This window comes from Heteronotia binoei, chromosome 3 (assembly GCF_032191835.1).
Source record: "Heteronotia binoei isolate CCM8104 ecotype False Entrance Well chromosome 3, APGP_CSIRO_Hbin_v1, whole genome shotgun sequence".
Classification (NCBI taxonomy): domain Eukaryota; kingdom Metazoa; phylum Chordata; class Lepidosauria; order Squamata; family Gekkonidae; genus Heteronotia; species Heteronotia binoei.
Window position 1 is genome coordinate 146,141,946 of NC_083225.1, and position 16,762 is coordinate 146,158,707.

The window sequence follows — 16,762 nt, forward strand, 5'->3', positions numbered from 1 at the left end:
TATCCAGCATAAACTCCACAAAACCCAGTGTCATTGGGATTCACAAGGATGTGTATAGGAATAGGGATGGGCATGAACCACTTTTTTTGTGGTTTGGTTTGGTTCATGTTGAACCACCAATCAATAGGAACGGGAGGCTAACCCATGGAACGGGAGGCTAACTCATGGAACCATTTAAGGTTTAAACCCCTGCTTTCTTCTCCCATTCCTTTTTATGGGGAGTAGAAAGCAGGGGGTTAAAATGGCTCTAAACCATTTAAACTCTGCTTCCTGCTCCCTGTGAAAAGCCATGGAAAGTGGAAAGCAGAGGGTCATATAAACAGCTGAGTGGTGGGGAGCTTCCCACAGCACACCTGTTTGGTTTAAATGTCTGGGAGTCATTTAAACCCTTGCTTTCTGTTCCCCGTGGCTACCTTGTACTTGAGATCTTAGCTTTTCAGGACAGGAAAAGAACTGAGTTTTTCCCTAGGGATAATTAAAAATACTTTCCCCATAGTAACAATAGAGATTAAGTATTTTGGCAAAGGGTAGCTCCTTAATATTGATCTCATAGTAGAGACTAGTTCTTCTAGCTGTGAAGTGAACTCCAGCTGTGAACTGAACTCCATTTCCCACAAGAATTATAATTTTTATCTTATTATTTTCTCCTCAGAGTAGTGTTTTCTGCCTCTACTTTCTTGTCTTTTTGTCTGGTAGAGTTTTTGATTAAAAAAAAATGGTGTATAAAATTGTCAGATGTTAATTAAAATACATATATAATAATGACATTTGAATTATTAATTTACAACATTAGTGATTTGTTAGCTAAACTTTATGGATAATGAAGTGAGTTAAACAATAGCTTAACACTCATCCAACACTGCCTGCTTTTCTAGAGGTACTTAAACCACAGACTCTGGTAATGTTAAAAATTGTACCTCAATTCATTATGCAGACACAGCAGAGTTTGACTAGAATGTATTAAATTTTAAATTTATGGAAATTACTATACTTCATATTCATGTTTAATTAATTATTCCCCTCACAAACTGAGGGCTTGACCCTGACAACACCCCTTAGTCATGAGCATCTCTTGTTCACTACGTAATCCCAATAAAGCCAATGGTAGATTTATGCATATACATGAAATCAGCAGGAATTCTGACAAGAACAATGTAATTCCCCCTCCCCCACAAGCATGTATGTGAGAAACACAACCACATTATATTTGGATTGGGACCTCAGTTTGTAAATAAAATCCAACAGTTTCATATTAAACATTATACCACAAAACAAAATATGATGTTGATATGCCACCCAGCAAATATATTTAAGATTTTCTTCCATAATATTTCATGTAGTTTATATCACTCTAACAGTATAGTGCTTCTCTTAAGCATGGAGAGCCCTAAGCCTAAATTTTGTGACGCTAGAAGGAGTTGATTACAAACTTTGGAAACACACATTTTGTCTTAATTATATTTGGGGGGAGTTGTTTATTTGGGGAGGTGGTTTAAGAAACAAGTATTTCCAGTTGAAATGATAAATGCAGAACGGTCACAGGAACAGATGTGCCCAGATTCTAGAGATACTTATATATAAACTGCAAGAAATCATTTGCATAAATCCCTCCAATTTTCCGTGGGGAGACAGATATAAAATTTTAGAAGGTGGTAGAAATGGTTCAATAATTCTGTCAGTGCCACCCACACAAGTGCTCTCTTTCTGACTGGTAGGGCTCTGGAAAAAATGAGGATTTTCAGCACCACAGAACTGAACTGATTGCTGGGTGGAAATTTACTTACTAGTGCTAGTGCTAATACAATTTACATACAACCCCAATTAAGAGAGTGGTTTTGTTACTGTTTAAAATGTTTTTCATTTTATTTGTTAAGGTACAGGATGTATCTAGGAGAGGATCCATAGTTCAGTAGTGGAGTACATGTTCACACATAAAAAATCCCAAGTTCTGTCCTGGCATCACCAGTTAACAACCACAGGCAGTAGGTGATGGGGAAGTCTTTTTCTGTGTTTGAAAGCCTAAAGAGTTTCTGCCAGTCAAAATAGACAGTGCTAGGGTTGATGGAACAACGGTCTGACACTATATCAAGCAGCTTCATATTGTTCAAGCTATTTATATATGCATAAATATATAAATCACTTAATATAAACCAGTTTTAAAATAATTTTTACAACACAGCAAGATCACTCTCATCACAAAGGGCAGAACAAGAGTGAAAGTGAGGGCTGACACACCTCCTAGTCAAGGGAAGCAACTTATGTATCCACCACTGATATTGCAAACACCAGAAGAAATAGCAAAAACTAGATTAACATCATAGATGAGAAATCCTGCCCAAAGAATGTCCGGCCCTTCCCAGCCAAGCCGGCTTGCCGGCGCTCAGGCTGGGGGCCGTCTTTGCCGCCCCGGAAGGAGGGAGGGGCAACATCACACCACATAGGGTGTTTGTTGTGGGCGCGGAGCCGGGGCTATATAAGCCCCGGCCCCCGCCCCCTCTGCACGCAGTTCCTTTGGCTCTCTGTACGAGAGCCACGTGCAGGTTGGGTCTGGATCGTAGGCCTGATCGGGCTGGGACTGCGTGGCGCGTGCGGGACGCGAGCGGCGGCTTTTCCACCGGGGCGGAGAGGCTGAGCGGCGTTTGCGACGGCCAGGACGCGAGCGGCGGCTTTTTTAGCGCAGCGGAGAGGCTGAGCGGCGCTTGAAGCCGGGTTTGCTGGGCGTTGGGTGGCCGGGAGGCCGGGGCAGGGGCGCGCGCGTGCGGCAGGGCATACCTGGCCCCTTGGGACATCGGGACTCCCCCTTTGTGGCAGCTATTTGTTTCCCCTCACTGAGGGAAGTGCGCAGCGGTCCCCCTTGCGGGCAGTTCGCTGGCGGGCGGCAAGTGAGGCCGAGGCCTCATTGTTCCCAGGGCTTTATAGGCCGGGGGGCCAGGGTTGGGGCGTGCGCACGCCGGGAAGCATACCTGGGCCCTTGGTCGTCGGGGCTCCCTTCTTGCGGCAGTTATTCGTTTCCCCTCGCATTGAGGGAAGTGCGCAGCGTTCCCGATTGTGCGCATTTCGCTGGCGGGCGGTGGGTGAGGCCGCGGCCTCGTTGCTGAGCCTGGTAGCCACTTCAGTGTAGTTTAGTTGTGTGGGTTTGCACCCTGGTTGTGGCTGGCCTGGAGGGGCATTGGTTGGGAGTGATAAGTTTCGGCCCCACCCCCTCTCCTTTTTGTACAGACTATCTGACCTGCTCCAGGGGCAACTCCCCCCCCTCCCCGTTTCCAGGCGGCTGAGCCCTAGCTGGGCAACGTCTCTCCCTTCCACCCCCCCCACACCCCAGTCAGGCAGTTCGAGCTACCTTTAGGGCCCTACCTCATCTGGGTAGTTGGTTGTGGATGTGGGTAGCGGCCGGTTCCAGGCATTCAACCTCTCTCTTCCCCTGTATTTGTGGACAGGGGGAGTTGGTGGTTCCTTGCGTGACCTCCCCCCCACTGTTGCCCCGGCTACAGGGCGGGGCTGTGCGCTCTTGCAGGAGCATTTCACTGGTGCACCCCCTCCTCTCTCTTAGTAAAATACACCCCTGGTTGGTGGGTTGTTCAGAAGGCTCCTTGGTTTATTATACATTGCTATCTGGTGACTTGTACAGGATGGCTCCAAAGAAAGGCCAGGGCAAGTCAAAGGGAAAACAGCCCGCCCGCCCACCCCGTGGGCGTGGTCGGCAGGGTACTCCAGTCGAGGAGCCTGGCCAAGGAGAGAGGGTGAGGTTCGCTATCATGAGCCAGCTGGATGCTTTAGAACAGGATACATTGGCTAGGGGCGCTCCCATTTGGGGGGGACGTCGCCGGGCCTCCGGCCGGTCGGCGCACCCGACTTTTGAGGCAGAAGTGCTTGCACGTCTATCTGCTTTGCAGGGTGGGCCACCTGAGCCTGAACCACCGGCGGTACCGGACCAGGAGGAAGATCCACAGGAGGGCCCATCAGGTACGCCGTTCGGTAGTGGTGCAGCCGGAGGTAGTGGGCAGCAGCCCTCTGGAGGTGCTGGCGTTTTTCCCGGTGATGGTGGTAACCCTCCTCTTCTGCCAATTCAGGGGTGGCCATGGGGCCCCATTCAACTTCCTCCCCCCCCCCGGTGGCTCCGAGTGGGGCGGCCTGGGGTATGGGGCAACTGGGAGTAGTTGAGCAGCCGGGTCCTGTCCAGCCTTGGGCTTGGGGTTTTCATGGAACTAACCCACTCCCCTGTCCGGTCTTGTCCACAAGCGGCCAGTTGGCAGGCACTGCGGCGCCGCCCATGGCCCCTTCAGCCCCGCCCGCAATGGGCATTTTGCCATGGGGCGGTCAGCAGATGGCGCCTCAGAGTAGCGGGTGGTTTTACCCCCCCAACCCATATGCTAGTATCCCCTTTCATACCCTTCCATACGGCGATACCTTTCTGCCGTTGGGGGATCATTTAACGGTGGCCACGCGTGAGAAAATCCTCCGTGGCGAGTACGTGGACGTTTTCGGTCTCCTTTTCAGAGAGCTCGAAAAGAAAAGTAAAGATGAGCTCGATGATAGGGAGAAGGAAAAGCTGAAACGTCGGAAGGTTGATAGGTCCTGGGCGAACTGGTTGCCTGGATTTTTTATTTACGCCGGAGTAATCGCGAGAGCGCAGCCGGCTCGGGCGGCGGCCCTTTTTCAGTATATAGAATAGCCATGTCTCAAGACTCTCGTCAGTATAGATACTTAAACTGGCAGGCACCAGCGTCAGAATATTATTATGCTGCCAGATTAATTTAACTCAAACTGTGAATTCTAAAAATTTTTTAATTATTAACGGGTTTTTATAATGTTTAGATGTTTTTATTGTTAACTAAGTTTTATCTATTACCTATTGTTGTACATGTATAGATGCTGTTAGCCGCCCTGAGCCGCCTCGGCGGGGAGGGCGGGATACAAATAAAATTTATTATTATTATTATTATTATTATTATTATTATTATTATTATTATTATTATATAGACATTGTTTATAGGGCGTATACGGACTTCGTGGGTGCAGCTTGGCTGCAGTACGACGAGGCTTTCCGTATGAGGGCCGCCGTCAATCCAGGGATGTCGTGGGATCAAATAAATCAGCAGCTGTGGCTACAGCTGATGTCCCCGGCAAAACCAAACGCCGGAGACAGGTCTGACAGTGGCCATCTAGTGCAGAGGTTGCAGCAACAACAGTGCTCTACAGGGGCCTGTGATACCTCGGGCCAGTCAGTCCAGTCCCGGCTGTTATGTTGGGAATTTGCATCTAAGGGTGCGTGCCCCAGGAAACCTTGTAAGTTCCGGCATGAGTGCCCGCTCTGCAGCGGGGCCCACGCACTTTTGGCCTGTAGCAGATCTACATCCAGACCAGGCAGTAAGACCCACGGGGGCAGCGGAAAAGGGGCCCAGCCCCATCCGCCCAATGGCACTCCGCCATCCGGCACATGAGCACGTGGCGGTCTGCGGCCGGCCGAACTTATGTGGTCCTCTGGTCACCTACTGGTGGGTGGTGGGCTCTTTTGGGTTGTATTGTTGTTTATGCTGACCGCTGTTTGTCTTTTCAGATGCTGGCTCGTGGTGAGTGACGTCAGTTCTCATCTGCGGGCACAGCACGGTTTTCAGGTTTCCCATTTTGCCAGACGGTCTCTGGTGGGCACCCAGCTTGGCCTCAGTGCAGGGCTACCGTATTGGCTGGGTTGTCTGGGGCTGTGCTGGCCTGGGATCACGCCCCTGCTGTTCTAGTAGGCTGACCTGTATCGGCCAGATGGTCTTTATTTTCCAAGTTGGGCAACCGGGCCTTTTAGTGGGCTACGGCAGGGGGTTCGGTTGGCTCTGGGCCACCCGGTGGGGCGCTAATGCCTAAGCAGAGGCTTGGCATTGGCGGTGGCTGGAGGAGGTTTGGCCACAGGGTTTTCCAGGGGAGCACCTATGGCCTAGCACCATTGGTGCAGTGGTCTGCAGGAACCGTAGATGGGCTACACGGCTCAGTGCGGGGAATGCAGATCACAGGGAGCCTCACCTGGTTGGATCTTTCCATGGGGATCGATGCCAGCCCAGATGGTGATGGCTGGAGGCCTGGCCGCTCAGCTACAACCCGAATACGGCGGGCTTGTGCTGGGGGCAGGGTGGCTCGCCCTTTGGACAAGGCAGGGTCCAGGTGTTGACCCCAGGGCTTGTCTGGTTCAGGTTTCACCCCCTGCCAGTTACAGTGTTATGTGTTTAATAAAGCGGCCCGGTTTTAAACCCAATTCCTGTGTCTGCCTCTTCATTCCGACTGGGGGGGCAATGTCCGGCCCTTCCCAGCCAAGCCAGCTTGCCGGCGCTCAGGCTGGGGGCCGTCTTTGCCGCCCCGGAAGGAGGGAGGGGCAACATCACACCACATACGGGTGTTTGTTGTGGGCGCGGAGCCGGGGCTATATAAGCCCCGGCCCCCGCCCCCTCTGCACGCAGTTCCTTTGGCTCTCTGCCCGCCCACCCGTCCCTTTCGGTAGTACAGGCGTATGCCGGTCGCCTTATTAGGGGCCAGGTAGGAATTTTTTCATCTCCACACAATTGGCTATTGTGGGGGTGTTTTTTGCCTACCTTGTACTGCCGGTTAGGTTAGTTTTGTTAGTGGTAATGGTTAAGGTCGCAGGCTGGAGGAGGTTTGGCCACAGAGTTTTCCAGGGGAGCACCTATGGCCTAGCACCGTTGGTGCGGTGGTCTGCAGGAACCGTAGATGGGCTAAACGGCTCAGTACGGTGATGCAGATCACAGGGAGCCTCACCTGGGTGGATCTTTCCATGGGGATCGATGCCAGCCCAGATGGTGATGGCTGGAGGCCTGGCCGCTCAGCTACAACCCGAATACGGCGGGCTTGTGCTGGGGGCAGGGTGGCTCGCCCTTTGGACAAGGCGGGGTCCAGGTGTTGACCCCAGGGCTTGTCTGGTTCAGGTTTCACCCCCTGACAGTTACAGTGTTATGTGTTTAATAAAGCGGCCCGGTTTTAAACCCAATTCCTGTGTCTGCCTCTTCATTCCGACTGGGGGGGCAATGCTACACCTGTCTTCAACCTAAGATTATATTCACAGGATCAATGTACAAGAGTGACTTGAAGAACTACTCTCTGAGTAAAAGGTTTGTTATGCAAATGCCTCCAAGTCCATATTTATATAAATCCCAACAAGACTGGTTCAACTGATGTCTTGGTATCTTATATCAATTATACCATTTTGTTCATGAAGTTCCAAAAAAGTTTCCACTTTCTTCCCTTTTCTATATACAAATTCTATTATGTTAAAAAAAAGAAAGTAATATCTTTAATCTAACACTGTTTACTGTGCTCTGCCAAACTCTGAACTGTCACCGACCGCATTGGCAAAATTCTCAAACGCCATAATGTTGACACAGTTTTCAAGCCCACACAACAGATCCGCCACATGCTGCGCTCGGCCAAAGATATGAGAGATCCACTTTCAACCCCTGGAGACTCCTGTGGTGCAGTCTACATTGGCACTACCCAACGCAGTATCAACACCCATCTCACCGAACACAAGAGACACTGTCGCTTGTTTCAGCCAGAAAAATCAGCTGTAGCTGAACATGCACTTCAAGAAGGAGACCACGTCATCCACTTTGAAAGAACTGAAGTCCTTTCTACGGTCTCACATTATCATACCCGCCTGAACAGAGAAGCTATTGAGATTTACAAACACCAGCACAATTTTAACAGAAAGGAAGAAGGCATTTTCATCCACCAATCTTGGTACCCAGCTCTGCAAAACACCCTACAGACTATAAATTGCAGAAAGTCTCAGAACAACCAGCAAATTCCACAGAACAATCAGCACAGTCAACAACCATCTTCCTTATCTTCAAACCCCTTCCAATCCTCCCAGCAATTAACACAGAACAATGGTCACATTCAACAGCCAGTTTCCTTATCACTACCCTTCCAGGAAGCCCCACCAAACAATAGGCACATCCACAAACCAATTGCCCTTTCATCACACCCCCTCCATCCTAGAAATAGCAGCTCTCCAGCAGCCCTGGCCCCACTCAATGCACAGCAGCCAAGAAGGTCTGAGCGCCTGCTCCGGCTGCAACGCCACTGAGGATGTTCTCCGCAGCTGAGAACGAAACGTCTGGAAGGAAAACTTTCTCCAGTAGAACACGGCACTTGATCCCGAAAGATTCTACAAACCCTAAACTCTGAACTGTCAGTCAGCCAAATATACAAACATAAAATCTATTTAAACAGAATTTGAAATATTCTGCTACCATATTAGTAGCTCATTCATTATATTTTATCAAAACCACTAACTTTTAAATCAACAGCATGACTTATAAAGCAAGTTTATGATGACATGAATAATACTAATGATAACACAAAAAAGTAATTTACTAAAATGATACTTGAGAGATGGAAAACCAGTTTTTAATCTAGTATTCAAATGAATCAATAAAAAATTTAATCAACTCAAAAATAACATTTGGAAGACTAGTGTTACTATTATAAATTAAAGTCAGTAAGATCCTTTTATATTTCTCTTCCAATGTCCCTGTGTATGCAATATGAAATTACATAGTTATGTAGATTCAAATCTGATAACAATGCTAATAAAAGAAAAGGTCAGAATTCAAAATATTAGTCCTTGCAGTGTTCAAGGAACTTAAAAAAAAACCCAAAACCCAGCAGTAACATGCTATAGACGTTGTTGTATTTCCTATATCAACACCTGCCCACTGAATTTTGCACTCTGCTATTGCCCCATACATAGTTAGGATGATGGGATAACCACTAGGTTTGTGTCAACCATCTCAGTACCATTCCTTGCCATGGAGCACTCACATTTAGTCAATGACACTCACATTCAGTCAATAGGTGCCCTATTCATGTTAGAGTTCATGTGACTAAGCCTGAGAGACAATACCTAGTTAGCCTTATGAATTTATGATGTTTATTTATTTATTTATTTATTACTTTGCATTTATATCCCGCCCTCTCCGCAAGCGGACTCAGGGCGGCTTACAGTATCATAAAAACAATCATTCCATAAAACATATAAAACCATAATACATTTATCAGTTTAAAACTATTATGCTATCTCGATCCAGTCTGGCGGTATTGGGTTCTGACTATGACCACCAGCTTCTGTAGGATGTCCGGTGGCAGCTCATTTTCAGTCAACCAGAAATGCCTGTCTAAACAGTTCGGTCTTACAGGCCCTGCGGAACGCCGACAGATCCCGCAGGGCCCTTATAGCTTCTGGGAGGGTGTTCCAGAGTTCTGGTGCTGCCACCGAGAAGGCCCTAGATCTTGTTGCACATAGCCTGGCTTCTTTTGGGCCAGGGGCAGACAGCAGATTTTTTGTCCCTGATCGCAGTGCTCTCTGGGGGATATATGGGGAAAGGCGGTCCTGTAGATAGGCAGGTCCCTGACCATAAAGGGCTTTAAAGGTTAATACCAACACCTTGAAGCGAACTCGGAACACAACAGGCAACCAGTGCAGTTCTCTCAGCACTGGCTGAATGTGCCCCCGTCGTGGTAGCCCCATTAACAGCCGTGCCGCAGCGTTCTGCACTAGTTGTAGTCTCCGGGTTAGCGTCAGGGGTAGCCCCATGTAGAGAGCATTACAGTGATCTATTCTTGAGGTGACCGTAGCATGGATTACCGTCGCTAGGTCGCTGCGGTCCAGGTAAGGGGCCAGCTGCCGTGCTTGCCGAAGATGGAAAAAGGCAGATCTAACAGTGGCTGCCACCTGAGCCTCCATTGTAAGGGAGGACTCAAGGAGCACGCCTAAGCTCTTGACCTTTATAATTTACAATTGCTTTATAATTGTTAGAGTACTGGTTCATCTAGCTCAGCATTGCCTACTTTGACTGGCAATGATTCTCAGACTTCTAAGGCAGAGAAAAGGTCTTGCCTAATACCTGTTAAGTAAGATATTTTAATGGGAGGACTGAACCTGGAATTTCTGCACACAACACACAAGCATGTGCTCTTCTACTAAAGGTTCAGTTAGATGATATGTATGACACAAATAGGGTCAGGGAACCAACACAACTTGCAATCACACATAACATCAGGGCATTAATGTTCCCAAATGTTCTGGGGTCAAATTTAACTTGACAGCATGACACAGAAGAAAAAGTCACCTTCCCTACCATGCCAATTTTTGAAGCTGGAATGACCACAAGAGGATACATGTAACATAATTTTGATGCCCCTGAAGCACTCATCCTCGAGGGACCCCCCATTTTTGCCTTGACTTGTTCCCCTTTTCTATACACATGTATACCTGAGTGTGGGCCTAAAAATGATAGATGGAACATGAATTAAGGTGATATCAAAAAGCATGTGAGCCATGCTAAAGTGAAAAGAAATGTAGGATAGCTTCTCTATCAGTCACGCAAATACTCACCCTAAGAAGGATTCAGTCAAGGGCTATTTCCCCCAAGGACCATGGAACTTCTTCCCAGATAATTTGATCCTAACTGACAACCTAGGTCTACAAACCAATAAGCAGTGAACAGATTCCAGCAATTTCCTCCATAACTCAAAGACCAGACAGGAAGATTCCTGCCCTCCCCATAAATGACAAGTACATATCTAACTTCTGAATTTCCCTAGGGAATATCACACTCTCCATGGAAAAGGAGAAAACCTGCTCCCATGTCTCTTTCCCCTGCCTCATCAATTTCAGGTCCCACTGCTTCCCTGCAAGGACAAATCCCCTTTCCTCCAAGAACAAGTTCAATATGTCTCTTTTTCCTCTTTTTCCCCAGTAGGTAAGCAGTTTTCCTAAAGAGAAGTTTGTATGCATTCACTTCCTGGTTTTCCTTTATGTGATTTTATTTTTACTTCTCTGCTGCACAGCAAGTTAGCTCTACTGATCCAAGTTGCTGTCACGTAACACATTGGAAAACTAATATTCCCAAGCACACTGGGAACAAATTCATCTTAGAAGCTTCAGCCTTCCATCCCACACCATTTTGCCAAGCTGCAACCACAGCTATATCACATATATAATCTAGTTCAGCCCTAAACCATGGTTCTTCCCAACCTTCCATTTTATACTAGTCTCTCAAAGGGTACTCCTGTCAATTGATCCTTGGAATAAAATCTTAGAATGAACTAAGACAGTCACACAGTAGGTTCTCCAGCAGAGAAAAATGTGCTGTTTTAAAAACTTCTTCTTTATACTTACATTAAAAAGGAGTAAATTCAAAGTGCTAATAAATGTTCCATTGTTCTCTCTTACAGATATAGCAGCTGATGACCTAAAATAGATTTAGAAATTGAAGAAAAACTATTGATAAGATCATTTATGTGTTGCAATTTTATTTTTCAGTGCTGATTGTTGTTTAATTGATTCTTAGAGTCACCACAAAAAGTCAATTCATCTGTTTTAGCTACCCTATGTATAAGATTTATAATAGAGAATCTGAAAGGACTTTAGCTATTCTTAAAGTAATAGACCTTGTTTAAACAATGAATCAGACAAATAATTAGCTAAGAGGCTAAATGACAGAAACAGAGATCTTAACTCTCCATGATGTAGAGTAGCCCCCTAATAAAAATAACATTTCTTGGTCATATATTTAGTATATTACTGCTGTGCCAAGAAAAATTACAATTTGCTCAGAATACTTATTTAGTTATTTGTTTTGAAAATGTCTACCCTACTCTTCTACCCATAAATTCTTAAGAATAAGTTATTAAGATTAAGTAATATTAATACCAAAACATCTCATTAATAATGAACCAGAAAGAAAGAAACAAAACCAGGGCATTAACTAAAAAAGCAAAAGATGGTAAAGCAAAAGTAAAGTCTGAGGAAATAAAACGAGGTAATCATAGTATCAAAATAACAGTCATAGAAACAAACACAAAAACAGCAATCAGCAAATAAAAATTGGTGGCAGTGTGATAAAAAGTTGGTGAATTGACACCAGTGTCTATTGCTAATGAGGGGTCTGAGCCAAGTGGCCCCTAAGGCTCTAGCAAAGTTAGTAAAGTTTGATTATACTTGTTCCTGGCTACCAGCAACTCTCTAGAGCAGGGGTGGCCAATGGTAGCTCTCCAGATGTTTTTTGCCTACAACTCCCATCAGCCCCAGCCATTGACCATGCTGGCTGGGGCTGATGGGAGTTGTAGGCAAAAAAACATCTGGAGAGCTACAGTTGGCCACCCCTGCTCTAGAGCAGTGGTCAACTGGAAAATTTCCCTGTAAATTAAATGGCAAGTCCACCCCTGATTTTTCCCCCAAAGTCCCTCTGGGAATTTATGCTTTCACCAGTCTCTGGAAGACCAAAAAAACAGACCAGACAAACTTTGCGAGAAAAGGGATGTTTTATTCATTTGACAACTACTGCTTTGCTATTCACATGAATTTTTGAAGAAAATTTCATCATAAAAGTAGCAACAAAACACACACTTTTCTGCTAAACTTACTCTATGGTAAACCAAATTCTTAGAACTGATTTCCTTCTTGCAATTAATTTTTCCTTCTTTTAATTATTCTCCTACTCCTTTGCCCTTCATTCTTATTCCCATCCCATTCACGCTTCCTAATTTCTTACAGCTACTTTGTACAGACAATAAAAGGATCGACATTTACACAGATACTCAGCAGAGATCTGGCATGTTTGTACAGCATATCCAGTCCCTCCTCCTCCAAAGTACTGGACAAATATCTTAAAGTGTAAAGACAAAACAAGACTCTCTGTTTGGAACATAAATCCTTTCTTACAATATCAAAGTGATAATAATAATACTTACGAAGCAAGTTGTGTATTGTTGACCAGGTATTCCAAAGGATAACTACAACTAAATTTATACAGAAGACCTGGTAAATAGCTGATTATTGTTGGTGGATCCGGAGTGTCTATATAACCTGAAATATTACCTATTTGGACTGTTGATATATTGCCATATGCATTAATTCCTGGAACCGAGGTTACCTATTTGGAGAAAACAACCATTTATTTGATGGCAAATCCTATTTAAAAATATGATGTTTAAGTAATATAGAGGTGGATGATAAAGTTTAAATATAATCCTTATAGCATTATTGGACTATTTGCTCTGGCAGAGATATCCTCTTCCATTGCCCCACTGTCAAGCACCTCTAATTGTTTAAACTTCTCTTTGCAACCATGACTCTTAAACACTTGGTATTCTCACAAATGGAAGAAACAGATGCCTGCAGCTTGACTGGCAATAATATCAGATTCTATAACATTTTACCATTTTAGCCCAGTATACCAGACTGCTCAGACATAATGCTCTCCCTTCAAGTTCCTGCTGCAGCAGATAAAAAGAAGAAAAATTACAGCCATTATCTATCAACCTAATTATCTGCAACTCCTGCTTCACAGACTGGCAACCAAAAGAAGACTGGAGGGAAGGAGGGGGATGGTAGATGGTCATCAGTAATGGCATGAAGTGACGTTGCTCTTCTAAAGGAATTGCCAGAAATTATAGTAAAAACTTTGAGTTTTTCCCTAAAATGAGATGTCACTCCACTGTCACTGTGGCCATTTTTAAAAAATTCTCCTGCCATCACTTGGAGTATTCATGAGGGATGGGCATGAACTGCATTTTGGCAGTTCAGTATGGTTCATGGTTTGTGGCTCATCCATGAACCAAATCATGAACTGATATGCCAGTTCATGAATGAATCAGTTCACATCAGTTCATTAGCCATTTAAAGTTTAAACCCTGCTTTCTGCTCCCCTCAATCAGGGTCTGTGTCAAAATTCATTGATGTTCTTGGCAGTTCTTCAGTTTGCAAACATCAGTTTACAAACAACTTTACAATCAACAAACTGACCAAAATTCATGAAAAGTTTAGTTTGTCAGCTGGTTCATGTCTACTCCTAATGTGAAATGAGGGGCAAAGGAATTCCTGCCGGGCATTGAGAATCCAGGAAGTAATGTGGATTCCACTATGGTGCTGGCATTACTGAATAATATTGGCATTTTTATTTAAAAGATGAAACAAGATGAAAAATAATAAAAAGCAGCAAAACATAAAGATCATAGTGATAACAGTAACAATAAAATAAAATCAAAAAGATAAATAAAACAATAAACATAACAATCTGAAATAAAATAATATATGACCATAATGCACATGTAATATGTGCCAGACTTTTATTAACTTTTTATTTTGTAGTAAATGTCACCTTTTAAAGGGTTTAATTTTATGCTGTTGTCACTATTTTTCATATCACTGTCACAAATTACTGAAATTGCTAGAATTCTTTGAGTAGCAGCAAAGGACAAAGAAATCCATAATTCTTCAATTACCAGTAAATTTCTGCTGACTCCAGGACAACTGCCCTACAATTATATGAAGTGCACTCTGTGATTTTGGTTGTTTAATTTGTTCTATATTGGTATTTCTCTTTCTGTAATTAATACCATTACTAGCACAAACATTTAAAAAATCTTCAAATTTGTTTGGGAAAACAATAGCGTAATGTCAAGCAAATATAGCTGCACTGTCCATCAGGATGTGATACTTCCAAAATAAATACTTAATACTTTGTATCATAACAACATTTGGAACCCAAATGTTAGGTGCTTGTTTAAAGCTTCTCTCCAAGAGTAGCTTTTGACCAATCACATCAAAAGTCTGGAGTAAAGGCATTTTACGGCACCAAGGAGGAACCTGTAACTATCCTTCACACATATAGAGTTAAGCCAAATAGTGGAACCTGAGACTGGAATTCAGATTCATCTCCCAGTTTAATTAATCACTCTAAATCTGTCTCTCCCTTTTTAAATTGTAATCTAGGATTTAATAGCCAGATAAATCTATGTTATTCTAATGGCCAGATAAACCTGTGTTATTCTAACTGCGTATTTATCCCTTCATAAAATCCATGACATTCTGAGCCTAGCCCAACCAGGGATCCTCAAGCAAGCTCTTCAACACCAAGCAAATTTTGCTGGATGATATCAACATCCTTGCTGTGATTGCCTGGTTGATGTAGGTTCAGGGCTGTTTTAAAAGAATAAATGTGCTGTTAGAATGACACAGGCTTATCTGTTGCAATGGGGCCATCATCACCAGCTCAGTCAGGGCAGCTGCCTGTGCGTTACGATGATGGTATACCAGCTGCAGTCTCTGGCACACAACACAAAGCTCATATGATTCAAATTGGCAACAATTTGTACTGGCAATCTGTGAAAGGCAAAGGAGTCTCACAGGATCACAGCTGCTTCTTTCCCATTTGTTGCCTAATACAGAGTTGGTGAACTTTCATGTGACACTTCAGAGTCCAAAATCTTGCTGACACCAATTAGACATGCTCTATTACATATAACCTATCAACTCTGATGGTGGCGGATGTAACAAGTGGTGCAAAAATATTATTTCCCCCTTTTTAGAAATGATACATTATTTCTCATTGTGAGATGGATATTATATTATTTCTTTTCCTTCATTGGACTCCCCCATCCCAACTCAGGTTAACATGAGTGAGTCTAAATGGTCGGAGACATGGTTATGCTGGAGTCAAAACCTCTTAACATCTGAAAGTTGTCTCTGTGAGGTGAAACTACCAAGGACTTTACCACTTCTGGAAGTCCCCCAGTACATAGAGAAGTATTATTTGTAGAGCACTTCTCCCCTCTTCTCTTGGTTGATATAAAGCAAAATACTTTGTCTTACTCTTAAAGCCAATCAAGAGTTGTGAATTGTGAACAAATGACAACTAGTTTTTATTTACTTACCTGGAAAGGGGGGGAAATAGAGTAATAAGGCTCTAAACCTTTTACATGTGTAACACAACACTATTTGACACAGTGCATAGAAAACAGTTACTAATAAAACAATGTATTCTGAGATAGATTTAGATGGGTAGTTGTGCTGGTCTGAAGAAGCAAAATAAAGTATGTGACCAATGGCACCTTTAAGACCAAAAAAGTTTTATTTACTGTATGAGCTTTTGTGTTCATGCACACTTCCTCTAAGCAGAGGTTGAGCAGTAAATTAGCATGCAACATAATGAAGATATATATCAGATTCAGGAATAACAAGCTTGGTTTATATGGTTCAAGAGGGGATTGGACAAACATATGGAACAGAGGTCCATCTGTGGCTATTAGCCACAAGGAATAGTGGAAACACTGTGTCTGGGGCAGTGATGTTCTATATTCTTGATGCTTGGGGTAAGGGGCAACAATGGAAGAGCTTCTTGAGTTCTGGTGTCCCTGGGGGACCTCCTGATGGCACCTGGTTTTTGGTTACTGTCTGACAAAGGGTATTGGACTAGATGGATCATTGGCCTGATACAACATGGCATCTTTTATATTCTCAAAAAATACATTAAAAATGAATCTATATGAAAGAAAATGGCAGTTTGGATGGTTTTTGTTGTTGCTTCTTTTCTTAATACTTCCTCTTTCACTTGCCCTACCATAGTTCCATGGGCCCTGGTTCCATAGGCTGTTAGGGATGAGTACAAATTGCATTTTTGTGGTTTAGTTGTTTTTTTAACAATAATAAAGTTTATCTATCCTTTGCACAAAATAATTACAAAGTGTCAACACTTTAGCATACATCAGATCTGACATATGAAAATCACAGTAAACAAGGACAAAGCAAAAATTAAATACAGATCAAAAATAGATCAGCTTTTTGTAGAATGAATTGTTAGGTACAATGTCATATTCAGTTAAACACCAGAGGAAACCAGACAGCAACCACACAATGTTCATATTGCTCAATCGAAAAATCAAAAGAATTGCATGCAATTTTATTCAGAACAAACAA

At 43.9% G+C, this 16,762-nt stretch overlaps 1 protein-coding gene across 1 annotated transcript in view; it reads right to left on the minus strand.

Annotated features, from left to right (window-relative positions):
• Positions 1-16,762, minus strand: part of ZPLD1 (zona pellucida like domain containing 1) — a 52,563-nt gene that overhangs the window by 18,430 nt on the left and 17,371 nt on the right. The window contains exons 4-5 of the mRNA XM_060235159.1: positions 12,757-12,938; positions 11,183-11,255 (exon numbers count right to left, since the gene is read on the minus strand). Of these exons, the coding sequence (XP_060091142.1) occupies positions 11,183-11,255; positions 12,757-12,938 (255 nt within the window). The remainder of the gene's footprint in view (positions 1-11,182; positions 11,256-12,756; positions 12,939-16,762) is intronic.